The 27,906-nt window shown below is 43.8% G+C and overlaps 1 protein-coding gene across 1 annotated transcript in view; it reads left to right on the top strand.

Moving 5' to 3' along the window:
- Positions 1-325: 325 nt before the first annotated feature.
- The window catches only part of etv4 (ETS variant transcription factor 4), a 28,138-nt gene continuing 557 nt past the window's right edge, over positions 326-27,906 (top strand). Inside the window, exons 1-11 of the mRNA XM_076094121.1 lie at positions 326-438; positions 1,004-1,094; positions 1,290-1,337; positions 6,268-6,321; positions 19,256-19,385; positions 19,912-20,094; positions 20,231-20,631; positions 23,690-23,758; positions 24,480-24,527; positions 25,509-25,681; positions 27,198-27,299. Coding sequence (XP_075950236.1) covers positions 382-438; positions 1,004-1,094; positions 1,290-1,337; positions 6,268-6,321; positions 19,256-19,385; positions 19,912-20,094; positions 20,231-20,631; positions 23,690-23,758; positions 24,480-24,527; positions 25,509-25,681; positions 27,198-27,299 — 1,356 coding nt within the window. The 5' untranslated portion in view covers positions 326-381. The remainder of the gene's footprint in view (positions 439-1,003; positions 1,095-1,289; positions 1,338-6,267; positions 6,322-19,255; positions 19,386-19,911; positions 20,095-20,230; positions 20,632-23,689; positions 23,759-24,479; positions 24,528-25,508; positions 25,682-27,197; positions 27,300-27,906) is intronic.

A 27,906-nucleotide genomic window follows, 5' to 3' on the forward strand; every position in this document is an offset into this window, starting at 1 on the left:
CTCGTCCGACCTGCTTTTAAATCACTTACAACACAAATACACCAAAACAAAACTGCTTTATTCAGCAAAAAAACCCGTTTTTTTTAAGTGTGTAGAAAGAGCTGCTTGAGGTGTAAAATGAACTTTACCTTAACTTAAAGGTAACGTGACGTGCTGTCTGTCACACGCACGCACGCACACACAAAACAAGAGATTTGTAAAGAGGGCTGCAGCCCGCTGGGTAATCACTCGCCATCACTTCCCCTCGGCATTTTTTGTGAATGGAGCTCATTATGCATGCAGCCTCCACGCAGCTCCATTCACAAGCAGCGCTCCCTCCTCTCTCTGCAGGCTGCGTGGATCTCACTCAACTCAGCCTAAATGACCACAAACGGTTAACGGATGGATTATAAGATGGATGGATATTTGGACCAGCAAGTGCCTTACACTTTAGCAAATGTACGTATGGATGAAGTCTTTCTGTTGATGTTAATGCTCATGTTTTTTGACTCGGATACCCGGGGCTTTATCTCGCTCTCCGTCTCGCGTCTGCACGAGTTTTGGCTGAAGCAGCTGTGTGCGCGCGATACAAAAAAAACTACTTCTCACCCCGCTTAAAACTAATACAAAAAACAAAAAAATCTCTCCACAAACTTGAGCATAACAAGTGCTGCTTTTGGTGATGTTTGTCAGCGGGTTTCTTACGTGGGATACTTCGGTTGAAGAGCGCGTCAAAGCGTGCCAAATGGTCACTTTCTTCACACGCAAACAGTGCGTTTGTTTTTCCCCAGATCGCCTCCACAACTGAGAAATGTCTTGTTTTCCGAGGAGCTTCACCTATAGCTGCAGTAGGCTCTAATTCGTAGCTCATTATGAATTATTATTATTAATTACTTCTTTCTTTTCTTTTGTCAAACGTGTCTCCTTGGCTTCCCTTGCATGCCACTTTGAAACACGGCATTTTGACACTGATGTGCCCCGTTGAGAGTCTCACTTCTCTGTTAACATGTGTGGGTTTTTGCAGAAGTCGCATGGAAATGGGCCCCTAAATAGACTGTTGATGGCAGCGAAAAGGAAATACATGGACACAGAATTACCCCCTCAGGAATCTGAAGGTAAAGTAGTGGAAGTCTCTCTTTACATGACGCATGTTGACATCATATCAACCCCAGACAGGCAATGTCAGTCTGAGGCTTAGTTACTGCATTTAAATATCACAAGGATAAGAAAAATATCATAGTGTAGCTGGTGGCTTGACCTTCTGTAGTGTGCTCATTATTCACTCTTTCTTTTTGTATCTTTCTGCCCAGACCTCTTCCAGGATTTAAGCCAGCTCCAAGAGACATGGCTCACAGAAGGTGAGATTTGCCTGCAGGCTGCTTTTCTTCTTAATTTGTTCTTTTCTGTGATGAGTCCCTCATTAATGACAGTCAAGAGGGTTGATGACGTGTCTGTCAGGAAACATTGGTGAACACAGAGACCTACAATTACCACAGAAACATGCATACTTTTCCATTTTATTCAACTCTTTAGGGATTATATCGTCCGTTAAAAGCATTTTTATCAGAGGTTGCTTCCAGGTTTTTCTGTCGGTCCAGCAGCGCTACAACAAACACGTATTAATGCACTTTTTATTGAAATGTTTTCATAAAACTTTGGTGAAAAAGACAGCCCTCTTAGCTGCCTTTAAGTGCCGTCCCGAACTGTCTGATGCAACACACATGCTCATAAACCATACAACACTTGAAAAAAGAAAAAGGCCAGAGAGAACACAGATGGGACATTATTAGCTTTGAGCATGTCCTATTTTGGCCATGTGGCATGCGTGCCAGCCAGCAGCCAAAGCAAACAAACAGGCTATTTGGCTTGTGTCACTCAAAGGCACAGAGCGATGAAATGAGGCCCAGCCAGAGGCAATTGTCAGCTAGTAGACTTAATAAGTGCAATGATGACATGAGCGCTAATAGAGTAATTATAATGTATGTCAAGAGGGAGAAAAAAAACAACACAAGCCGTGAGTCATGGGCCTGTTTTTGTGAGTTTAAATGTGCTTAAAGCTGCAAGTAAGAATGAGAACTGCACCACGAGGTGTCAGTTGCTTTAATGTGGAGGTTTAAAGAGGGAGCGCTACTCATTTTTGACATTTAAAGTGACCCACGTCAACCTGATGAAACCTGTTTTTAGTTGCTCGTTGTCACTTTGTTTCAGCTTCACTGTGCAGAATGATGTTTGTGCAGAGGTGGTTTTAACTTTCAGCTATGATTGGAAATCAATCACAGTCTAATATGTAACTTATGCAAGTGTCTTGCATAAGTGTCTTGTAGTTAAGTTGTCTATATGTAATATTTAGAATTTCCAACAAAGTAATTTAACTTTTTTGGGGGTAAAAAAAACACATCAGACACATTTTTATTCCAAGCAAAGTACCTTTTCTATGTCTGGAGGGATTCTTTAAGTTATGGGAGATTGCATATTCTGTGTAAATGCTTTGCTAATGAATTGAGTAATGCTTATAATAATAACTTTATTTATGTAGCACCTTTTAAAAACAGAGTTTATAAAGTGCTTTGACAGACAAAGCAAAAGTGAGGAAATATAACAACAGAAAGTCCAACAAAAGTAAGACAAACTAAGGTCAAATTTAAACTCTAATAACAGTACAATAGGTGAAACAATAAAACCAATCGATACAATAAGAACTACATAAAAAAGATTGTATACGATGTATACAGCGATTTCTCATATTTATGAGAAATATTATGTCACTTCAAAGCAGCACGAGGATTCCCAGTGTTGACTTTGAGTCATTCACAGTATGAAGGGGAAGTAGAGCAGCTCCAATCAGAGCCACAGTGGAAGCGGTTGTGTCTCTTCTGAGGACCAGACATTTAAACAGAGCCCTGCTACTGTGTATGGGAAACAATGCTGTATCCTACGTTAGCTTTCTCACCTTTTCTCATTAAAGAAAACCCCGCAAGTTCACTTCACACCAGCGTCTCACGCAGACAAAGACCAGAGCCAGAGCCCATAAAACTGCAACAATGGGTGTCGCTTCAAAGTTGGAGCCTTATTTGTATTCACAGGTTTCACTGTAAAAGGCCACCTTTAAAGGTTCAGGTTTTCTCACTTACCTCATAGTGGTGTATAGTCTTTCGGATGACTTTAGGTTTATTTGCCCAGGCTGAGATATCAGCCTCTGAGGTTCAAGCCACCTCCTCACCACAATGGAGTCAAATGTAGTTTGTTGGGCTCAAAACTCTGAAAAAACGGATGAAAACATGTCTTTTAGAAGCTTCCTTTGTGATCAGAGTTCACTGGAACTAGTTTTCCTCTGAAAACTGATCACGAGTCCTGTGAGTAATTTGAAATAGTAAAGGACTGACATTTAAAAACCTGTGCCAATGAAACCAACATCATCTGTATGACTAGATACCACTGTAAGAAAAATGAGAAGTGAGTGTTATTACTAACATCACTTCATGTACAAATTGGGCGATAGCTTATCGTTGAGTCATAGAAAAAAAAAAGCAAGACAGAGAGATGGAAGTGTAACTTTATCAAAGTGTTATTTAAGCCTAAGTACTGGCTTGTTTTCAGCTTCCCCGGCTAAGACCTCTCCTTTCCTGTTGCATTAATTAAAGACCTTATCATGACTGATTGCAGTTGTGAGGGATTCACCAAGACTGTAAACGCTGCATAGCTGGAGGGAGTTTTCTTTTTTTTCTTTTTTTTTTAGCCAAAGCAGAGCGGAAACGAGCGAGAGACAGAGAGGGTGAAGTACTGAATGGCAGGAGTTCAGGAGCTTGTCACATCTTGTCTCATTTTGGCCTTTAGGTTTATATGACTGAGGCTGCTTAGCTCCTCCCAGGATCTCCCACAGAGAGAGGGAGAGAGAGAGAGAGAGAGAGAGAGAGAGAGAGAGGAAAAAAGTCAGTCAAGGTGCCTGGAAGCATCGGGGAGAACATGCGTCTGCAGCTCGTATAAACACACTTTCCTTCTTGTGCTGACTTGCATCTCAAAGCCCCTGACGAGGTGTTCCTGGAAACAAATCAGATGCACGTGCGAGCGCTCGCGCACACGCAGGGAAGCGCACGCGCCAGGGCTACCATCATGTCTGGTGCTCGTCCTCCCGTGTTTCTTTATGAGGTCCAGCATGTTCCGTTGTGGACATGTTGAAACCAGTGGATATGATTGATTGTTGGCTCTGCAGAACCAAATATTGGCCCCTGCTCTGTCTCACACAGCAGCTTTATTTTCCCCCCCCCCCCCCAGACTGAAAAAGTTAAAAGGGGGTAATATTATTATGGTATATAGTAAGCCACAGGATGCAGCGTTGTATAAGAAATCGATTAAATTTATCTGAACATGCTCCGAGATGCCATCATCCGGTTTCCTCTGAACAGGAAGGAGGAGTGTGAGGACAAGAAAGTGGATTTGAATTTCTTATTTCCTCGTTTTGTCCTCTGTCTCTGTTGCTCTCTCTCTCTCTCTCTCTCTCTCTCTCTCTCTCTCTCTCTCTCTCTCTCTCTCTCTCTCTCTCTCTCTCTCTCTCTCTCTCTCTCTCTCTCTCTCTCTTTCTCTCTTTTGAGTTTTGGTTTCTGTGTTGTGAGTCATTGTCTGGAAATGGCGGGTGAAGTGAGAGAGAAGAGGCTGTTGAGGTTGAACGCTGGGTCAGATTTAGGCTCTTGAGTGAGATTACATTCACAACCCTCGGTGCAGAGTCATGGTGGATCCTGCAACTGTCTACTTTTAAGATGAGAAAAAAAGAGATGGATCTACAAGGAAATTCTATTATTTATGGCTCTTTGTCTCATTTCTAGTGAGCGAGTGACGAATGGTACCACTTTGTTTTGTAGACCATTACTCCCCTGATTGAGTTCATGATATTTAATGATAGCCATCAACTTTTCCCTAGCAGTTAGCTCGTACCGTGACGTAAGTGTGAGGAGCAATGGAAACACTTTTTTAAAAAAACTCGGGGCGCTGGCGCGTTGCCAGATTTAAACAAAGGTCGCTAGCCTTGGTTCTGCTCCTCGTTCTTTGGGTGAGATCATTAATGCGGCGTTAGGAGAACAGAAAATGCCATCACGCTCATGGTTAAGTGGGTGAATTTGACCTCCTCACCCCTACCAGGGTGTTGGCAGTCAAATGATTTGAGCTGTTTGTGTGACTAAAGCTCCAAAGGGACAATTGTGAATGGGTTTGGATTCCTAAGAAGAGAAGCGGTACAATAGTGTCTGTCTAGCTCTGCTGCACCTGGGCTTGGCATTTAAATAATTAGATCCTCAATGAGATTCATCATCAGAGAGTGTCTCATTCAAACTGAAATTGTACACCACTGCAAGTGATTATAGATCAGATGGAGATATCGCACATAACACATCACTGTATTGACTTTTCTATTTTTACAAATCATTGTGAGCTGGCTGTAAATTGTCTCAGCGCTGCAAACAATACGGAGTAATTAAATATGAGTGTAGCTGTATAAGCTTCAACCTTGACTTCTTCTGGATTTTAGTCCTTGTTTCCCATTCGGAGCGAAGCCTCATCTAAGCAGCAGATGAAATCCAGACCACCTCCAGATTGTCAGGCAGAGTCCCCAACACTTTGGGACAAGATGAATCTAAATAGCTGGTTCGTCGCACCGCTTGACAGATCTCCTCGCTCGTTGAGCCGGAACAGCCTGTTTAGTCTGTCTGGATTTCCACAATGGAAATGGAAAGAAACTGGTCATCAGCTGGTTGTGAAAACGATCTCTGACTAGTTTGGGTTGTTGTCTTGAACAGGATGTATTAGTGGAGTTGGGGGGGGGGGGGTGTTAATAAAATGGTCATTGGGCAAAATGGGATTTTGAAATATAAACATACTTTAAAAATGACCTGCAATAAATGCTTTTTATTGTGAAACGTTGCAGGATGAAATACCCTTTTTTTAAAAATGAGATTTAAGAATATTGGATTATTTCACAATTTCATGGTTTTATTTGTGTTTATTCATCACATATTGAGCACTTTAAAGGCCATGATCGTAACTCAAAGGAAACCAGGCTGGCAGGTTAACATCATGCCATTCAGGAGCTCCATGTTCTTGCGTATCGATCCATGTGATGAGCAAAGTGCTGACATGCTGCAAAAACCCTGCCTGAATGAAGCCCAGCCAGACTCTGACTCAGATTTCAAGAGGAAGAAATAAGACCGAATGACGGAGGAAAGGAGTGATGAAGAAGTATACTAATAAAAAGAATAATGTTACATTTTTGGTTGCTCTTTCTTTCCTGTGTAATTTCAGCTCAGGTTCCTGACAGCGATGAGCAGTTTGTTCCTGATTTCCATTCTGAGAACTGTGAGTACTTTCAATTTCTGTGTCCTCTAAATGCCCCAAATCTGATTTTCTGACGATATATTGCAGAGACAGATCTTTTTTATTTATTTATTATTGTTTATTGTTTATTCAATCAGGCATCGATCCGTGCAACATGCGTAACTGTGCACATGGGCGAGACTGTCTCACATCATCTTGTAGATTCGTCCAGTCGGCCTGCTTATGTAGTTGCAGCTGAAGTATGCATGTCATGAGACGGAGAGGACGAAACCAGCGGTCAAATTTGGGCTGTGAAACCGCCAGAGGCTTAGGCGGGGATACTGTAACTCGCTGATGTTACGGTAATCTCTTTGGCAGACAAAGCTATGCAGAAACAGAAGGCCTAATGAGCCGGCCACCGTGGGGTGAATTTGGGTGCCGGCGTTACGTGCTGCCGTCGCCCATTTGCATGCCTTTGAAAAGCTGAATGGGTACGGCCCAGGAAACCAGTAAAAAAAATTAATGAATCAGGGCCCAGGTACAAAGATGGCCGTTTGTGCACATCGGAAGGTGTAAAATGGAAAAGCAAATTCCTTGGCTGCACAACTGAGCCGGCTATTTGAATGAGTTTCCCTTTCTTGTTGTGTGTCTTAACAATGGCGGTTCAGGATCAGGGTGGGAATACGTGTCGCTCTGCAAACAGTGTTTTTCTGCTCCGTTCAACGCACTGCAGGCGTCCCCATCTCTCGCAATGACACTGAAATGGTTTAAAAAGAACTTGGAAAAAAAACGTCAAGAATAATCTCATCCCCAAAGTGAAACTGACAGCTTTCAGTCCCAGTCAAAGGCACTTCCTCTCGTCTCTTCTTGTGTGTAAACATCGCGGGATTTAACCAGCTCCGGGTCACAAGTGCTCGGCCCCCTCGGTGACACATGCCCTGTGCGACATTGTCGCTGTCTGTTGGCCCAACAATGCGGAGCAGGAAGTGCAGATGAACCCCGAGGGCACGAAGGGGTCGTGTCTACTTAACCCCCCGTGACCTGTCAGCCAATCAGCTGTCAGGCCTCTGCTAACGGTTGACCAGGGTATGATTTGCAGGGTCACGGGGGCTCCGGTTTGACGGGCAGCTCACTTATACGCTGCAGAGACACTCCCGCGTTGACAGACAGTGTCCCTGCTGGTCACAGTCAATAGCCGCAGAGTCAACTTTGTAGTATCTCCATTCAGCTTTCGTTTAGGGAAAATCCAAGCTGACAAGCGACTATAAATATATTCATCTTTGTGTTTGTTCTAGATTGTGCATGTGGTTTATTAAAACTGCAAGAAAGGCTCATATCTTTCCCCATACTGAGCTACATTCTCAGAGTCTGGTGTACTTCTAAAAACAAGTGACTCACCTGTTTTGAAAACTCGAGCACATAAAAGAAAGAGCATAAAGCAAAGCCCTAATCCCAGCTGACCGGAATATAATTGACGCTTGCATTGAAAAAAGCGGCGCCCTGGAAAAAATGAAACATTGTTGTTTACCGAGTCAGGTTGTTACCTGCATGGGTGTGGTGTTTAGACGGAGAGAGGGAGCCAGAGAAACAGCAGAAGAAGAGAAGCAAAAACACTGCGACATGTAGGAATGCTATATTGGGGAAGAGAAGGGGGGGGGGCAAAGGAGGGATTGTGCAATACCTGCACATCTGGTAAATCTATCTCATCTGGTCCATTCTCCCCTCGGTTCACAGCTAACAAGCGTGCTCTGTCTGCAGGCTGCCATTGAGGGAAGGTTATGCAAACATGCAACTTTTATGTACTTGCTGACCTGCCTGTGTGTGTGTGTGTGTGTTTGTTTTAAAGGTAATTGAGCCATTGGTGATAACAGTGCACCACAGTTTTCCTATTGAACTAAACGTGATTTGGCCTCGCACCACAGCCTTAAGAAGGAGGATGTTATTTCTTAAATTTTGTTATCTGCCGCTCATCAAGAGGAGATGAGGATTAATGTTTCATTTTTTGGCGTTGACAACACCTTCGGGGGGGGTTACTACCCTCGCCCTGGCGCTGGGCTGTCGGAGTGATTCCTTTGTCTGTTCACTTTGCCTGCGGGGGAGAAACACATGGAGGTGTCAGTCAAATTCATGGTGAAGATACTTCAGTAAAAATAGTTTGAACATGTTCGCTGCTTTAAAACCGTCCAAAAGGCCGACATTTTGGAGCGTTTGCTGAGGCGCTGCCTGCTCCGAGAGCTCGTTCCTCTTTGTCCCAAGTATGTTGTTTACACTTGGAGCAGCTCGAGAGATGTGACCCATTCATAAATTTTCTTCCCTGTGTGCGTAAGAGGAAGTGTGCCTCTCCCTCCCCCTCTCTCTCTCCCTCTCTCTCCCTCTCTCTCCCTCTCTCTCGCTCCTCTGCTGCTCTCTCCTTCAGTCTTCATTCATAAAAAAGCCCTACAGTACTACAGACCCCCCCCCCCCCCCCTCTGACACCCCCTCCTCTCCAAGTGGATACTCCAAACCCCTCCCTCCCTTCCTGTGTCTGTACAAACTAAGTCGAATTAAAAAATCTGGACGACCCCCCCCCCTTTTCCCTTTTCTCTCTACCTCTCTCTCTCTCGCTCTCTCTCTCTCTGTGTCTCTCTCTCTCTCTCTACACACACATTGAGTGTTCCAAGATGTGAACTAATCCAGCGATTTCGGAGCTGTGTGGGACGATTGTTTAGTTTTGTGCCTTGCAGTAATTATATAGGAAGTTGTGGCTGTAGAATGCCGTTACAGTGTTTTTCAGAAAGCAAGTTTAGCAAAAAGGAGAGAAGAGGAAAAGAGAGGAGAGGAAAAGAGAGGAGAGAACAGAGGAGAAGAAAGAGAGAATAGAAGCTGAACTCCAAAGTCTTCCTCTTCCCTTTGATTTTCATTGTATCTCACTATTACCACTATTCAGTTGTTAAACTACATCTCATTATATATATATATATAGATATATATATATAGATATATAGATATATAGTCTGTGCTGGTTTATTATAGTACACAATGCAGAAAAACGCAAAGAACAAGGTGGCATCTTCAAAAAAAAAAAAAAGACCACAGAAAAACAGCAAATCCTCCCAATTGAGACGGTAGAACCAGGTAATATTTAGCGTTTTTGTGTACAAAAAAGGACTTAAATGATTGCAAAAGTTGCATAAACAAAAAGAGAAAAGGAAGGAACAAAGAGGGAGATTCCAGGTTCCAGTAACCGGCTCTAACCAACTCCTCGCAGCAGTGCGTCTCTCTGGCTCTGTGTGTTCTGCTTTGTCATGAATTCACAGCCTTCCTCTTGTTTTTGGGTTGTTTTTCTGGGACCAGAACCGGCCCATTCAGGCTCAGATTTCTGAGCATGGGGCGATGGGCGAGTCTCTCTCTCTCTCTCTCTCTCTTTCCCCCCCGAAAGAGAAACATGCCGCTCTGTGTTCTCCGCTTTCCAAAATACAGCTGCTATGCAACAAAGTGCGCTAAAAAACAGCCAGGTGCCTCTCTCTCTCTCTCTCTCTCTCTCTCTCTCTCTCTCTCTCTCTCTCTCTCTCTCTTCTGTCTCTCTCTCTCTCTCTTTTTAGGGAGACGAGGTGTCTGTGTTTGTTGTGGCGGTCTTTGTTTTGCTTACTAGTAAAATGGTTGATTTCTCTTACGTGAACCGATGATTTATTTTCACAGCCTCTCATCCACTTACTCATGCGCACACATAAACACAGTTGGCCTGGTGAACGCACGCACACACACACACACACACACACACACACACACACAAACTTCAGCCCTGCAGTTTTATGAATGGGTTGGTTGTGAAAGACTGGCTGAGGCAGCACATTGAGTTAAGGGGAGTGAACCTTCATTCATGACATTGGTGGGGGGGTTATTCCACCACTAACTACACCTATAAGAGGTGCAGGCCTAGTTTTTCAAGATCTAGCCTTTTTTTGGGAGAGAATGCAACTTCATGCTTTCACTTTTGTCTTTATCTTTGGTTTTGTAGCGATCGTGCACATTTTAGAGACTTTCTTTCGAATTTGTTTTCCATTGAGGTTCCTTTAAAACAACCCAAAAGTTACTGCTAGTTTTTACAACATTGTTCGGTCATCTTTAGTCGATCCAATCCAATGAAAATGGGTTTGTAAAGGCCAGGCATGTGGAGTAATAGGCGTTTAACAGCTTCCAGTGGGGAAGTAAAAGCTGTACTTCTGCGTGTTGATTCAGAACAGCCCTGTCAAAGCCGGGGGGCCGCAGGGATTTGAGCCAGGCAGCACAACCTGTGTGTGTGTGTGCGTGTGTGTGTGTGTGTGTGTGTGTGTGTGTGTGTGTGTGTGTGTGTGTGTGTGTGTGTGTGTGTGTGTGTGTGTGTGTGTGTGTGTGTGTGTGTGTGTGTGTGTGTGTGTGTGTGTGTGTGTGTGTGTGTGTGTGTGTGTGTGTGTGTGTGTGTGTGTGTGTGTGTGTGTGTGTGTGTGAGAGAGAACATCCCTGTGATGCTCGTACGTATTTCTACGTTAGTGTTGGTGTGTTTTCTCTCCAGCAGGACGGCTCTGCCCTCTGCAGCTGGAACGTTTTCTCTTTCGGAAGCGAGCGCAGACCAAAGAGAGCGACAGATGCCGTGAAAGAGACGGGGCGAGGCCGTAAAAACAACAGTAGTTGAACTTGAAGCGGTCGTTAATAAGAAGATGGTGGTGTGAAGTCCAGTTTGGACATGTTTGTTGTGGCCAATCAAGCAAACACACTTCCCCTTGACTTCTATGAGAAAGCTTTCATTTTCTCAACGTTTGCTGAAAGTTACTCACTCGTTATTTCCCTTCTTTTTCAGTTCTGCCATGATTACCTAATCTACCGAGATCGACTAGTAACATCTAGTGTTAAAACTCGTAGTGCAATAAAGACAATGTGCATTTCATTAAAACAATGCTAAAGCCATATTCTAGTTCATTTAAAAAAACTCACCTGAGGCCTTTTAAAAACGGCCGTAGTTTGGCCACCAATGTTCTCAGCAGATTTTAATTTTTGGGTCATATTTCACTTTTCATTCGTGCAACGCCATGAGCAAAGAGTGTGTGTTCTTATCCCCATTCGTCTCTATGGTGACTGGCTTTCCACCTCGTTCAGGTCGGCTTTTACCCTAAATCCTGTTTCTCGCCCCATCAGAGTGTGTCGTCGCAGTGCCACCACGTTCCCAGAACTTAGCAGTTACTTTTAAAGATTGAAGTGTCTTCATAACCCTAAAAGATTATGGCCAAAACTATGAAAATATAATCCAAGTTGTAACAAAGCAGAATTATGCTTTTAAGAGCTGTTTTTGCTCTCCTTTCTTGGCCAACAGTCATCCTCAGATCTCACACAGTTTTCCACTTTCATATGCTTGACAATCCAAAACGCACCCTGCGTGTGAGTGGAGGAGGTGGCTGCAGAGGGTGGAACTTGTAGTAAACTGCTGACACAGACCGGTAGGTGTGTAGAGCGAGCTGAGAGCCAGCGTACGGCCGTATATCGATCCCGGAGAGGAGCAAGAGGAGATGGAGGGGGTTGATAGATGACTGGATAAAGATGTAGCGCAGATAAATCAGCATGAAGGCAGATAGGGGAAGGAGAGGGGTAAGAGCGGGTCAGACGTGCCGTCAAGATCCTGATCAAGAAACGGAGAGAGGGTGAAAGGGAGGGTGATGTGTGTGTGTGTGTGTGTGTGTGTGTGTGTGTGTGTGTGTGTGTGTGTGTGTGTGTGTGTGTGTGTGTGTGTGTGTGTGTGTGTGTGTGTGTGTGTGTGTGTGTGTGTGTGTGTGTGTGTGTGTGTGTGTGTGTGTGTGTGTGTGTGTGTGTGTGTGTGTGGGGGGGGGGAAAGAACTGTGGATGTGGCATTTGCGCCGATAATTTCAAGCAAGGTGTCCCGGCCTTTCTGTCTGTGTGTGTGTGTTATCTCCTTCTGATAAGGCAGATTTCAACTTGAAACGCCTGCTGGAAACGCACGTACAGGCACGCATTGCCACAAAGGAGAACAAACAAATGAAACACACACACACACACACACACACACCTCTCCTCCCTCACGTCCACGATACCCTGGTGGGCAGCGGGAACTCATTATATCATTTCAGTAACAGTGTGGGGGGGTGGATCGATCGCTCCATTAAACATTACGAGGGGACAGCTATATTGGGGAGTGAGGGATTGAGAGAGAGGAGTCAATATTGTGCCAGATTAATTACATCCACCCCTCGCCTGTGACGGGATGTCCCTCTCGCTGCACATGTCCCGGGACAGGGATGTATTGTATCGGCTCCACTAAATAGCAATGGAGCGGTGAGATTTATGACTGGTCAATGGCCATTTATAAAAAGCCAACGCGGCACAATTGAAAGGGAAGTGGACAACGGGGAAAACGTGAGATGTCAGAACATTTACCGATTAAAATCGAGATCCCTTGATGCTACTAAGACCATGGAAATAATACGTTTATTATTATATTTTTTCTTTTTACAATATCAGGGTTGTGTAAATACACTGTGAACTCTCATTTGTAAAGCACATCCTTGCTGAGGCTGAATCCTCATCTCCTTCGGAAAGCACAACTTAATCATCTCCAGCACTCTTAACGGGGTAAATTAGTATTCTTTGTCCATGGCTGACATCCCACACCAGCGCCGACTGATATCCCGTTCATTGAGAAGACACAGAGCTCAAAGTGCAGGGGTTCTCCTGAGAAAGAAAATAAAAGCTGAGAGCACTTGTTAAAACAAGAACATCCCCATCACTTCAGATAAATACTGCAATCGATTTCCAGTTGGAAAAAAGGGAAGTGAAACCTTGACGTTTGCAGAAAGATGTACTGTGCCACTGGTTTTCCCACAATGGGAGTCATGCAGCTCTACATCCTGTTAGCCAACACAATGATGCATCACGAAACGTATACATATATGTATTTTTAAATCCCATTTGTGAGAAGTGCCACGGTGCTGTCTCGGCCAATCATCTGTCTCGCTGATTGTACTTTCCAACAATCTCGTTAGGCTTGTTTGGTAGGTATCTGACAACCATTCTTTAAATATTCAAGAAGCCTGAACCATTATCAGATGGGAGAGGACGACCTGCAAATCAGATAGAGCGGACACTAATGGATCCAACACTCCTGGGCTCCCTGAGCAGACAGATACTGAAGCCACTCTTGGGCCTGTTGTCTCTTATAGAGATGAGGATGAGTTTGTCAGTGCTGGCCAGGCTGCTTTTCTCTCGCTCTCTCTCTCTCTCTCTCTCTCTCTCTCTCTCTCTCTCTCTCTCTCTCTCTCTCTCTCTCTGTCTGTGTCTTCCTGATTGTGCAGTGACCTGAGCGAACACACACATGTCCAGCACATGTTTCCATGCATCAGTGGAATGACTGGATACACTCTGCAGTCCAAACGTTCTGGATCATATTGTATCGCCTCGCCTCCCTTCCCTCCCTCTCTCACTCTAGTCTCTCTCTCGCTCTGAATTTTTCCACTGAACTATAACCCACAAAGCCAAAACACATGAATACATATTTCATCAAAATAGAGTGAACACCTGAATCCGCCTCTTTGTTATACAATATATTAGCTGTGCGTTGGTACTGAGGTGTCAATACATTATCATATTTGTTTCTTCACTTGGGCTTACTGAAGTTAAGGTTTGATTTTGAATGGAGATACATTTCAAATGTTGCCCAGTAGACAATGTTGTCCTTGACACCACTTTAGACATAATTAAAGGCCATGGGTCATATGTGGCAGGTGGGGTAAAGCCCCACCTACTGGCAACATAAGAAACGTGTGGTTTTAGTGGAACTGAGTTAAGAAATTAATATTATTCTGGATTAATGTATGAAATGAAAATCACAGGTTGCTGCTGTTAATTATCATTATTCTACAATTTAAGGTCAGTAACTAAATATGTGTGGGGAAAACCCCAACACGCATGCGCAAAGCCTTTGCTAATGACAGCGCATGGTACAAACTGGATGCCAATTTGGCTGATTACGTGGTGCCCAGCTGCAATTTGATTGGCTATTAGCCACGTACTGTTGTCGTCACTCGCTCCCTATTACGCCTCCCTCTCACCACAATGGAGCCATGTATGCAGCTATGCAACGAATGTCATTTGCAAGCCACGTGTGAATCAATAGCTTCCTTTTTAACCTTTTTAAAACCATCGTGGCATAATTGGCATCCTTGGCTTTTATTGATCCGCCGCCACATAAGGGATCAATTGGCACGAGTAGTGGACCCAGGTGTAGCCTGTCGCACGCTTCCAGCTTGCTTGTGCGTGTGCGTACTGAGGCCTTGAGCCGCTTGCACTGCACATGTACGATGCATATAATGTGAGAGACGAACCAGACCTCCAGATAGCCCTGAGATGGTTCCTGTAAGAGTACAACTTGACTTGTATTTGTGTGATTTGGACCCATTAAGTGAGTATTTATGTTACGCTCGCGTGTCTTTCGGTTTAGCGCGATCCAGTCACCCTGTTTGACGCTGGGGCTGATGTCCAATGAGTTATTGTGAGCGAGGCTGTCATGTACTGCAGACTTCCAGGGGCTTAAGACTTGGCCATGTCGCACATAAACATCCAATGTAAGACTCTCCAGATCCACTGCTGTCTTCAGATTGGATTTCCCTACACAAGTGCCTTTAATGGTAGGAAATACTCTCAGATGGGGGAGTTCATAGTGAGGTCTCGTCAAAACGCTTGAAACGGCTCATTCACAAGTGATTTTAAAGTGTTTTCTTTGCTACGCTTGAGAGTTTAATCCCTTGATTTTGTCTCTTTCGATATCAATCTAGCTTCTTACGAAAAAGCATCAACATTATTCATTTTGATCGTATATTAATCACATTTGTAATATTGTAATCTTAATCGCCACCATCATTATTCGTGTGCAAACGAAATCTTTTTGCACAAGTTGTTATAGTTCATCCCTTTGTCCGCACTATTTGTGTTTTTTAGGAATCCCTTAGGAATCCAATAGTGTTTCCTGACATGATAACACTCCCTCCGTATGGCTCAGCTGAGGGGCCCATTATGTAGAGAGGAGTGTGTGTGTGAGTGTGTGTGTGTGTGTGGGGGGGCATCCCTGCTCCTGCGATTTGTTTGTGGTGGGTGTCTGGCTGAATGGGACCCCCCCCCCCATGTAATGATCCCTCTACTTCCTAAAGCACTCAACCATGACCATCACCTTTCACCCTGCATCCTCCCCCTCTAAGAACCAACATTTACATATGTAAAAGTCCATCTCCACCCTGCCTTTAGCACTCAGAATAGGGAGTGAAAGGGAGACGGCAAAGAACACCACAAAATAAGGAAGGAGGAGATAAGAGAACGAAGTTTGGCGTGAGGAAGAGGCCTTTGACCTTATCAGTTTAGGAGGTGCTGGGAATCTGCCACGCTCCGCCCAATGCAGCAGGAGAAAGTACATCGGAGCGTGCATGTCCAGCCACACGCATGAACACACTCGTAGTCTTCACTGTTCACCCTTCTGTGTTATCTCAAAAATTGTCTGTTTTAAAAGGCATCGGCTATTGTGTACAGTATCTGTCTTTTCACTTCCAAACAGCTTCCAGGTTCTTCACACTCTGTTCTTAAGTTCATGAACTGACCCCCCCCCCCCCCCCCCCCCCCCCCCCCACACACACACACACACACACACACACACACACACACACACAGAAAAGAAACTATGAAATATGAGGATCACTGTGAAAGGGTGATGTAACATTTAACAAAGCCGTTAGAGAAGGTCTTATTGCCCCAAATAAAAGCAGGAAGAGACGGGAGCCTGAAGAACATAACTCTCCCTGGATCCGTTTACAAGACTGCCACCAGCGTATAAACTTTATCATTTGGGAAAGTTAGATTAACTGCGATATGCCAGAGAGTTTGTAAAAGTTGGTGGAGACCAGAGTTTTTTATTAAATTTTATTTATTTAAGGACTATTCGTGGAACTGGATGTCAGATTAATTCCCAAATGTGTTTTTTAGCTTCGCCATACTTTCCTTCAGCACAACATGAGGTTGACGTTTGTGTTTTTGAGTAAAATGTAACAACTATTGGATGGATTGCCATGAAACTTGGTTCAGTCATTCTTGTCCATGGAAGTATATTGATTAAAAATAATTAGAGATAGCACAAAACAAATTCTGATCGCTATTCTGATCTGCAAGTCGACCTTTTTAGGAGCGCACAAGCCGAATGCACAAATTAGTAAGAGCAGAATTAAGATCATTGCAGAGGATCAATTGAAATAACTTTTGTGATCCCCTGACTTTGGTTTATGACCCAATATTTGCACTCTTAGCCTCGGCTGTGTTAAGGTGAACGTGGTAAACATTATAGCTGCTACACATCAGCGTGTTAGTATTGTCGTTGTGAGCATGTTGGAAATGCAGAAGTAAAGCCTCACAGAGTCTGTGGACTCCCAAGTATTGTTCAAATATGTTTTTAATCAAAATCATGAGGTAATTGGGAATCTAAATAACTACATATATGTTACGTTTTTTATTTATTTTCTGTTTAGTTCCCACTAATTCCTACACCTGAATCATCATCAACCATCTCTGTCTGATTGGACACGCAAGCGATGTAACAGACAACAATCACAATCACAGGCAAATACACAAACACAAAACACTGCCCGAAGCTCATTTACCAGATTCATTAATATTCCACAAAGGTCACACACAAATAGCTCAAACACACACACACACACACACACACACACACACACACACAGCTGACGCCGTTCCCAGGCAGGACTGTTTGAAATGGAACATCCTCATAAACCGAGAACCGCATCAAGGGAAATATTCCTGCCAATCGCATTAGTGGCTCCACTTGGCTGCACCGTGAGTGTACACTCTCTGAGGATTGTTTGCAGTTCATGACCAAGGCAGAGAAAGGGGGGGAATGTCAATAGACAAACGCACTAGTATTATTAGAGCGGCAGTCATGTGCCACCCTCTGAGTACCAGCAGACGAGCTGTCGGAGACTTAAAGGAGGCTGGAATCCCATCGCGTCTGTCTGGGAAATCTGGGTAAATGCTCTCTAATCCCGTTGATCCTCCACTAAAGCCAACACTTCCTCACCTGCCTGCCTGCCATGGGAGAGTGAGTACAGACCAAAAATAGGAAGGTTATGACGATGAGCTCTCAGCGTGTGTTTTGATCGTTCGACTCGGTTTATCATTTTATGCACGATGAACGAGAATCAAACGGTGAAATAAACACCTGAATAGCAACAGGAAGGCAGAAATACGAGGAGAGTCTGTGTTCATGAATGATGACACACCTAAGCTGTTTGATCGTCCCGTAGTCAACTCTACTTACTCATTTCAAATACCAATTAAAATGCAAAAAAAGTAGTAAAATTAAACTAGGGCTGCAGTAAACTCTGCAGGTTTTTTTTAACCACTTAAATTAATTATTACTACTGACTGACTACTGAAAAATGGCCATCAACATTTCCCAGAACCCTTAGGGACACCTTGTATACATGCCTGTTTTGTCCGACTAACAACTCAAATTATTCCATTTACATTTAATTAAACAACAAATATTTGTATTTGAGAAGCAGGAATGATGTGACTGCGTTTGTACCTTTTAATGAATCGTTTGAACCATTAATACACTGAAGTCGTGATTTTAACTTTTTGTTGATCGATGCATCAAGTCAGCACTAAATAAAACCGTTTGAATCTTTGCTCTTTAGTCTAGTTTTTAACAACTAATTCCACCCAACTTTCAATCAATTTTGAGAGTTGAGGGAAATTCCTGCGAGTGACTGCACATCCTCGAGGCAGTTTATGTTTTATGTCGCTATAATCTCTTCTCACCTTTTGGTTATTCTGTTTGTCCTTTTTGTTTTTCACTTTCCACCTCTCGCCTCAGAGCCAGACATTTTTTTGAATGGACGTCGGTATGTAATTACCTGCTGAGCTTTCAGTGTGGCCTGCTCCGTCAGTTCCACACCCACTGCACACACAGATAGACATTTAAGCACACACACACACACACGCATTCACAAGCACACACACAGATTCAGACTCGCCGAGATTTCTAACACGCACACACTCGCGCACGCACATAAATACAGGCCTCCCCAGCTGGAAGTGCACAGCTGCTGCTGTTTACCCTGTCGGGACCAGAAAAACATCCTGTGCCGTTCTCCGGGTGAAAACCTCCCCTCACATAATAAACACAAGCCCTCGGCACAGTTTGAAGCTCCACTTTGGGTGGTTTTCGTGGCCATCAAGGCAAAGGTCCCCTCCAGCAGTTCAGCTTGATAGACAGTTCGGTGTGCCGGAGATTGAATGGATGCCTTTTGGGGAAACATGAAATGGCAGAAATGTTGCCTAATATTTAGGACTTTGAGGGTATACGTGGCATGATCAGCTTATCCTTGTTACCGTCTTAACTCGAAGGCAAACAAGTAAAGCTCACAAGGGATGGCTAACATCTGGATACCGATAGGAAAGAATGCAGGGATTTAGAATCGTGTATGCTGCTCTAACAGAGGTGTGATATTTGCTTTCATCAGTCCACAGACGTCTCTCTGGCCCGTGGACTTGTTTAGCTTTAAGCTCGACTTTGACTGAGGAAGTTTTGGCTGCTGTTGTGTCTGGAAGAGTGAAGAAAAGTGGGCGAGGACACTTTGGGTTTCCAAATTACTGCTGGAATGCAGTCGTGTGTGAGCGTGTGCTTTTGTGTGTGTGTGCCTGTCCTCCTCAGTGCGTGTGTGTGTGTTTATACGTGTCTGTCTGCTGCCCTGTTTTTTGCAACTGACAGTCACTTAAGCATTTTGGCTGGCACGTAAAAGAGATTCCTGTGCAGACAGAAGTATTTGCTTTTGCATTTGAGCTTAACGGCAATAGTATCTGGGCAGGGCTGAATGAGAAAAGAATATACAAAGCCTGATATGTGTGTGTGTGCCAACCTTTATGTCTGCTTTCTGTTTACTGTCTCTTGTAGCGGTGGCATTTCACAGCCCTCCAGTCACTATCAAGAAGGAACCGCAGAGCCCGGGCTCCGACCCCAGCCAGTCCTGTAGCCACAAGCAGAGCTTCAGCTACCCCAGTGGAGAGCAGTGCCTTTATGCCAGGTACCTCCAGGTTTTCCTACTAAAGTACATGTTTGTCGTATTTTGTCCCTAAACGTTTGATGTGTTTTGAAAGGGCCAGTGTACCCAAAAACATATTTTAGAGTGATATCTCTAAAACAATACGGGGAATCATACTTTGCAGTATTTTCTGTTTGTCATCCTTTCTCCCAGTTTTGCTTTCTAGATAAGCTTAAAGAAGACGTTTCTCATTTCCTCCTCTTAGTCTCTACCAGACTTCCTTTGTGCTTCTTTAGCTCTTATTTAGAACATTTATTTTATTTTATTTTATTTGGGCACTAATACAAAGGCTGATTTATTGTCTCTCTGCATATTTACTGACATCTGTTTCTTACCAAGTGCAGAATAAATGAAACAATAACTACTTTATTTTGCCATTCTCAATAACAACCGTTATCTAATGACACAGCACTGCTCAGCTGTCATCCTGTATTGACCCTCCCTAGCATGACCCTGCTGGTACATGTGCCTTTATGCATGTACTCATGAGTGTGTTCGTGTTTTTTAGTGCCTATGAGCAGAAAAGGGTTGCAGGAGGAGCCAAGAGCTCCTGCCCAGGGACCCCCATGTCTCCTATGCAGCAGCATTACTCCCCAAAACCTGCCACGGCCGGACGGCCCGATGCTGGCTACATGAACCCTGCTGCCACCTCCCAGCCACTGCCCAGCAACAGTTACCCCATCAACGCCAGGTGACACAACACAAGCGTCTTGTTAAAAGTCTTTAACAGCTGTATGAATTTGTTGTATGATTCCGACCAAAACAATAACACAAGGATACTATTTAGCATGAGACCCTGAAATGAGCTGCTGTATCTCTTTTCTCAGCTCCAGGTACCAGGGCCCCTCAGGAGACCCCATGTGTCCCCAGTTCCCACCACCAGGCCAGGCCTTTCAGCGCATGCCTTCTGCCCCAGCGGGTCATGGCAGCAGTGGAGCTGGTGGAGGTCCGGGGGGCGGAGGTGGAGGCGGAGGTGGCGGTTATCATCGGCAGCACTCTGACCCCTGCATGCCCTACCTGCAGCAGAGCTTTAAGCAAGAATACCTAGACCCGTTGTATGAGCGGGCGGCTCACATGGCAGGACCTGGACACGGGAGTGGACCTCACCCCCAGACCCACCCACACCCACATCAACATCCACACCCACATCAACACCCACACCCACACAGGTTCCCACCAGCCCACATGATGGTTAAGCAGGAGCCCACAGACTACACCTACGAACCTGGTGAGTGATTCAGACTAATGTCACTAAAGTATGTTTAAAAGTGATGATGCAGGCTTCTCAAAAGCAAGTCTGTAGTTTTAATTCACAGCAAGTGGGTGAAATATGCCAACGGGAAACTACAATTATTTTTCTAATTAATTGATCAACGATTGAGTTTAGGAAATATCAGAAGTAAAAATACTCAGACCCAAGGTAGACTTTCAAATGCAGCAAATTCTCACATTATAGAGGGTAGAACCAGCAAATGTTTGTTTATATAACATTGTGTACATAACATCAAAATACAGTATGTACCTGTGCACTAAAGCTTGAATCTTGACAATGGTTGAAATGATTTATAAGGAGTCTCTGGGATTATAAGCTGTCTAAAAAAAAAAAAAAAAGTCCCCTTTGAAGACAAACCCTCCCCAGTGTGTAACGCTAACTCAAGAACAAAATGTCCAAAAGGCAAACAAACTTCTTCACTGTATCTAAACCCGACTCCCTCCCTGCCTCCAAAACTCCTCCTTTCAACTCTCTGACACTTTGCAAAGAAAAGGAACAAAAATATATTTTTTCCTCCTGCAGCTACACTCCTACCTCCTTCCTTACCCCTCTCACCCCCCCCCCCCCCCCCCCCCCCCCCCCACCCCCCCACCTCTCTCTGAGAGAGAGAGAGAGAGAGAGAGAGGCAGAGGAATTTCATTGAGAAAATGGAGGGCACTGGAAAGACTAGAGTCCCTGGTGGAGTGCTCCAGGATCTCAGGTTGCACCAGCGGCTTCCTTTTTCTGCAGGCAGATGAACTCATAATGGAAAAATGAGCGTGGCCGCAGTAACCCGAACCTCTTACTGGCTGGGCTTTGGGAGAGGGTGAGGGGAGGTGATGGTGGGGGGGGTACAGGGTGGGGTAGCCAGCACAGGCGCTTTAACAACGAGCTGAACCACTGGAGAGCACAGAAACCAGCTCCTCTGCTCGCCTCTCTGAATTTAAAACAACAAGGAGAGAAACATAACACTCATCATACATCGTGTCCTCATTCAGCTGAATCAAAGCTGCGATAGGACCTGAAAGCTATTGTTGAGATTCCCACAGGTCCCACATGCACATTTGTGGATGCCTACCAAGCATGCCTACCAGCGCTGAAGCCAGCACACTGTATGCATAATAAAAACGCAAAGGAAAGCGACCTAATTCTTTTCACTCTCTTGTGTTTTTATACCTGCACCTTTTGATAAGGGGACCGGATAGCACTGACAAGGAATCAAACAACCTTGAGAGAGAAAAGGGAAAGTGCAAAAGGATGTTTTTCTGAGGATAACGGCCGAGAGGAGGAGAGTTGAATTTGGTGGAGTTTCCTCCGAAGTGTCTCGGATACGAGTTTGACCAACAGCAGAGGCCGATCAGACGTAGAAGATCAGTTTATCATTGGTTTGTAGACAGTTATACAATACGCCGCACTTCTCCTGAGATAATACAGGGACGGGAGCCTTAGACCTGGAGATAATGTTGTCAAATTAATCTGACTCTGGAGAATGCAAACAACCACTAGATCCCTCAAAAAACAAAGTATAGAATTCTGTGTTGGAAAAGAATGCCGCAAGAAGAAAGCATGATATACAAACGTTTATGTGTTCCAGGTAGTAAAAACAGGAAACCTCAACCGTCATCATTCAAACTTCGTTATGTAAATCATGTTGCAGTCTGAGTAAAGAATGTATTTTTTTCGTTCAGGCAATTAGATTATTTGTGTTTTAAAGAGCTTTTAAAATAATGCACCCGGCAAACACAACATTGAATTGGTTCATAAAAACAGATTACTAAATTGGTGTAAATGATTGTCCCGAGCCGTATGGGCATGTAATGGGAAAATTGTACTTGAGCATACAAAAGAGGTGGATTGACGTAAATGGCGTGTAAAGACAACAGCACCAGTGTTTTCTTTTCAATGTGAACAATGAAAGCCAAATGCCACAAGTCTACTGTCCCATTTAGAAAGCAGGCTCGAGACTGAGACTAGTTTCACACACAAATTGCCATTCTCTCGCTTAATCACAGCTATTGTGTTGCATGAAAGACACAAAATGGTCACGCCACTCGGTACACAATTAACCCCGCTGCTCTCACACCCAATCTACCGATCACTCCCTAGTGGGAGTCTGCCGCAGCTGGCAGACATATTATTTACAGTATGGTCGAGTGCTGCTGCCCCAGAATGGAGGGTTTGAGGTGTTTTTATTCTCCCCCCCCCCCCCCCCCCCCCAGTGGCATCTTATCACAGTCGCAGTGCTACAGCGGCATTCCCCGAGAGTGAGTCACGTCCAGAGCCAGAGGCAAAGAGCTGCACCTTTCTGTTTTTATGCTCCCGTTCATACAGTTGACAGAACAAATGTATATAAAAGAATCAATGTTACACCTTTTATTTTTTATTCACTGACAGCCAAAGCAAAAGATACCAAAGGTGAGCAGAGCAATCTCAGGATACAGACCACAAAGAACTCTGCTCATAACATAAATATGTGTTCCTACTTGCAAAGAGTTAAAGGGTTATGAGGATGAGTATAAAATGTATTTCAGTGAATGTACATATTCAGTCAGTCAATAGTACCCAGATACAGTGCAGACACTGTATACTGTAGCACTTTTCTGGTCTGGTGAAGGTGCTTGCTCATGGCCTAAAAATACCACCCGAGACAAGAGAAGCGATATGATAAATGCAGCGTTTGTCCTTGCAATGCTCAAAGGTGACCACACAAAATCTCTATTTAAGATACATACTTTCTCAAGCTGGTATTGGCTTATTAAGCAATAAGTTTGGGTTTTTATTTACTTGAATTTGAAATCTCTCAAAGTGATGATAAACCCCTTGTGAGCAATTTCCATTATTTATTTATTTGACGGTTGATAAAACTCAGTTTTGGACACAAAGGCTAAAAAGTCAAATTTTCTTTCGCTGGGGAAATTGTGAAAGTGGATGGATAGATGGACATTCCTCCTATAATTGTCCACCATGTTTATCCCTTTTAAACTGATTTAAATAAACACAAATTTGACCTATAGCTTTTTGTGTTCTGTTACAGATGTGCCTGGATGTCCCTCTATGTACCACCACAACGAGGGCTACCCAAACCCCCAGCACAGCAATGAAGGTAATGCCACTTTTATTGTGAAAACAATTTCAATTGCATGTTTCCAATCTCCTCTGCAACGCTTTATCTTCATTGAGCCTCTGCTGGTTAGAGCTCTGCGGTAATTGGCTAACCAGCGGTGTGTCCGTGTTTCCATTGGCTAACCAGCGGTGTGTCCGTGTTTCCATTGGCTAACCAGCGGTGTGTCCGTGTTTCCATTGGCTAACCAGCGGTGTGTCCGTGTTTCCATTGGCTAACCAGCGGTGTGTCCGTGTTTCCATTGGCAGAGGCTCTGGCCTCACCCCTGCCTCAAGAATCCCTGAATAAACATTACTCCTGGAAAAAACACAGTATTTTCCCAGCAAAAAAAGGAAAACTATCTTTCCCTTCACTCTCATTGTTGCACCATTTTGTGTTATTCAAATTCTTATTCAACAACAGACTTAGAATGGCTCCTAAAAATGTTACAATAAGTTCACTGGCCCTGCAAATGGGAGCGAAGGATCCAAGTCTGTTTTTAAATGTTTCCACCATGAAATCCTCTCCCTGTTACTGAAGTGTTCTTTTCTACTTTTGTAAAAGCAGAGTACACACTTATTGGCTTAATGTTATTCATGCGTGAATAGATCCTTGTATTTTGTTGGAGATGGTATTCAAAGCTTGGCACGGATCCCAAATGGACAAGTTGTGCTATGATCTCGGCCCCTTGAAACTCTAACACAATTCTCCCTTTGTCTCCCAGGCTATCTGTTTGAAAACGACTCCCGTGTGGTTCCAGAGAAGTTTGAAGGTGAGCCAGCTGCACCCATAATCCCCCCCTGCATTCACACAGAATTTAATTTGCCCACCGCAATCCACTTGGTGAAGGTGTTAGTTGGATGACAGCAGGTATCGAAGAGAAACTCTATATACCTGACTATCCTCTCGTGTAGACGTCAGGGATCCTTGTGTGAGAGGTACACGGGTCTTCGTAAGCTTAGTTAGAGGGTTTGGTTTCCCTGCACACACGATGTGGGGCTCCTCCGTCAAGGTAAAGAGAGAGACGAGCAGTTTCCCATGGTGTTGTCGGTGATCGACGCTAAAGGAGATTGAGTGGAGAACCTGAGGGTGTCGGCACTGGTTGAACCAGTGAAGTGTGCAAGTTCATTGAGAAACAACAACAGCAGTAACTTAGCTGAGCTTCTCATGTTCTGTCACTTGTGTACAACATATCCAGTAACCGGTAAACAACCAAGAACTAATCAGTGTCCACTTACCTACATGTTGTTTAACCCAGTATTATCAATTATTTGTTTTACTTTCAGCTTCTTCTCTCAGTCACATAAAATTGTTGCTATTTCCGTCTCAACTAAACGCACCGCTGCCCTTTTTGATAAGCCGTAGTTAATAAGCATTTGATTCAGTTTACGTCAGTATGCAAACATGAAACATCAAGATTAGATGAGCTAATGATGTACTGGCCCCACTACAATTCCGAGACTTCTTCCAGCTGTTTGGCTGGTCAAAATGTCCTTGTTTGTACATGTGAAACAAGAACCATTTGAGTCCCTAATTTAATGGCCTGATGCAGATTAAAGTGCAGAAAATGTATCACATAAACTTGGCTGGGTGTGAAGTACAACTGAAGCTACAGAGATGTTTGAGTTGCATCGTGAGCTGCTCAGATTCAGTGACTCCCGGTCCGTTTGTAATTCAAAGAAAAGCATTTCGACATTTGTGATCATATGCTCATAACCGCGCTGACGTCCGGTCTCTTCTCTCCTCGTCCCAGGTGAGGTGAAGCAGGAGGGGGGTGGTGTTTTTCGCGAGGGCGCACCTTACCAGCGCCGGGGCTCTTTGCAGCTCTGGCAGTTCCTGGTGGCCCTGCTGGACGACCCGGGCAACGCCCGCTTCATCGCCTGGACGGGCCGCGGCATGGAGTTCAAGCTCATTGAACCTGAAGAGGTTCGTCTGAAACTATCTGTTCAACATAAACAGGACAATCGTTTGTCTAAACGCTGAGAGTAGAGGTGCAGTTTTGTAGAACTCCTTTGATTAATCACAGTATTTTAAACACAAAGTATTGAATTTAACTTTGAGAGAGACGGTGTAACTTTTTGATTTGACTTTTTGGTTTTCTTTTGAAGCAAGCATATAGCTGCCATTTATGGTACAGCATCTTCATGCACTTGTGTTGGGTTTCTTTAGGCCATAGCCTCTTTCTATCAAAACTGTATAAATATCATCTTAAAGTTTGTTTTCTTTAATGAAAGAGATGCCGTTTAATATGCATCAGCACTATTTTTCTTTTTGTTTGGCCTTATCCACAAATACTGGAGAAGTGTTGATAGAGATCACAATGTTAATATGAATCTGATAAAGACGGCTCGAGTTGTTCTTTGAATGAATTTATGTCAGCAGTGTTTTTAAAGTGCCACCTAGATTAGAGCGATTAGAAGTGAGATTTGGCCACTTTCCTCGTAGGTCTTATGCTCTTATCCGTCTTCCATTAGTCCCCCATTCATTATTCAACACATGAAACGCTGGATTGATAAATGAAGGACAAGTGCTATCACAGAATCATCCAACACCCCCGTTGTCTCTCACCTCTTCACATTGCTTTAGTCGAGACATTTCTTGCGACGTTTAAGTCTGCAATTTGATTGGACGAATCAGACAGCGTCCATTTGGGTGGGTCCTAATACGGATAGGTCTACACGGTGTTTTCCATTATCTTTTCACTGTACATTAAAAATGAATGGGGTAAGAGTTTTACAAGAGCAATTAGGGCTGAGAGCACACTTAGAGATCAAACAGGGCTGCTGGCTGGATGGCCACTGTGGGATACAACCTGTCTCTTCCTGAGTCATGGATCTCAGTGTCTTCCCCCCCCAGCTTTACACTTTCTTCCACCATCTTGGATGTTTGTCAACATTAAGCTCATTCGCTGATGTGAAATGATTTGATTTACACTCATTCTCTATCGGAGTTAGAGGTCCCTCGTCAGCTGAGAGTTCAGTTTTGGGTTGCAAGTGTATTTCACGGGCTGCCTCTGACAACCAGCCATGACTCTTATTTCACTGTGAACACTGTGGGACTCTGGTTGCATTCAAGTGGTAATGGGTTACATAAAAAGGAAGTGAATCCACATGTGGGGACTCGCCCTGGTCTTTGCATGTTGACGCTGTTGAGAGCGAGGAGCAGAGGAGGCTTTGGCTTGTCACAAAGGACCCCTAGTGGTCACAGAATAGAAATACACACAACTGTGTCTAATTATGATTTTGGGAATATTAAATTCAGGAACAAAAATGCTGACACCAACGATTTTCTTTTGTTGTCGTGTCATTTGAGAAGGGCTGTATTCTTAAGCCCTTCTTTAGCATGCAAATAACCACCTTTTAAATGCACCTCGCCAAAGCTGAACTAAGCCAGAAGTGTAACCACAGCCATTTCCTTCTCTTCCGTCCTCTCCCCTTCTCAGGTTGCCAGGCTGTGGGGCATGCAGAAGAACCGTCCGGCCATGAACTACGACAAGCTCAGTCGCTCTCTGCGCTATTACTACGAGAAGGGAATCATGCAGAAGGTACAAAACACACTTTTTATAATTTGTCCTTATTTTGACGTTATACAGCTTTTAAAAGTCTTTTTTTTACTCTTCCTAAAACCTTAGGCTTGCTAGAGTTTCCTTCCGTAATGTATTCATAGTAGGCTAACTAGAACCCGTCCACTTTGATCGAATAATGGTACCACTTTATTATAACATGCTGTTATAAAGGCTTTATAAGTTGTAACTAATGGCTTTTAATCATTTACTAATGTTTTTTTTTTATCAGTTGTAAACTATAAATGAGAATAACTTTTGGGTTTCCTGGTTGTAAATATTCCACTTGGCTGGTGTTGATCTTCCTCTAGCACGGCACAGTCCACCAACAATGCAGTTGTAATTGTTAATAAGCCGTTAAAAGATCATTTTGATCCAGAAGTGAAGAGGCCAAATGATTCATTGGAAAGGCTCTTTCTGTTAAATGAAATAGCAAATGAAGTAGTATAGTATGCCACAATAAGTCATATGCCATAAAAATATTAGATAAAAAAAGTCACAGTATAGTATTTCATAAAAGTCATACTATAATATTTCATAGTGAAGCAACTGAAAAGTCTGTACAGCTGGAAAAGAAGCATTAAATGCA

This window comes from Anarhichas minor, unplaced genomic scaffold, assembly GCF_050575085.1.
Source record: "Anarhichas minor isolate MPS153535 unplaced genomic scaffold, ASM5057508v1 ptg000017l, whole genome shotgun sequence".
In the NCBI taxonomy this organism is placed as follows: domain Eukaryota; kingdom Metazoa; phylum Chordata; class Actinopteri; order Perciformes; family Anarhichadidae; genus Anarhichas; species Anarhichas minor.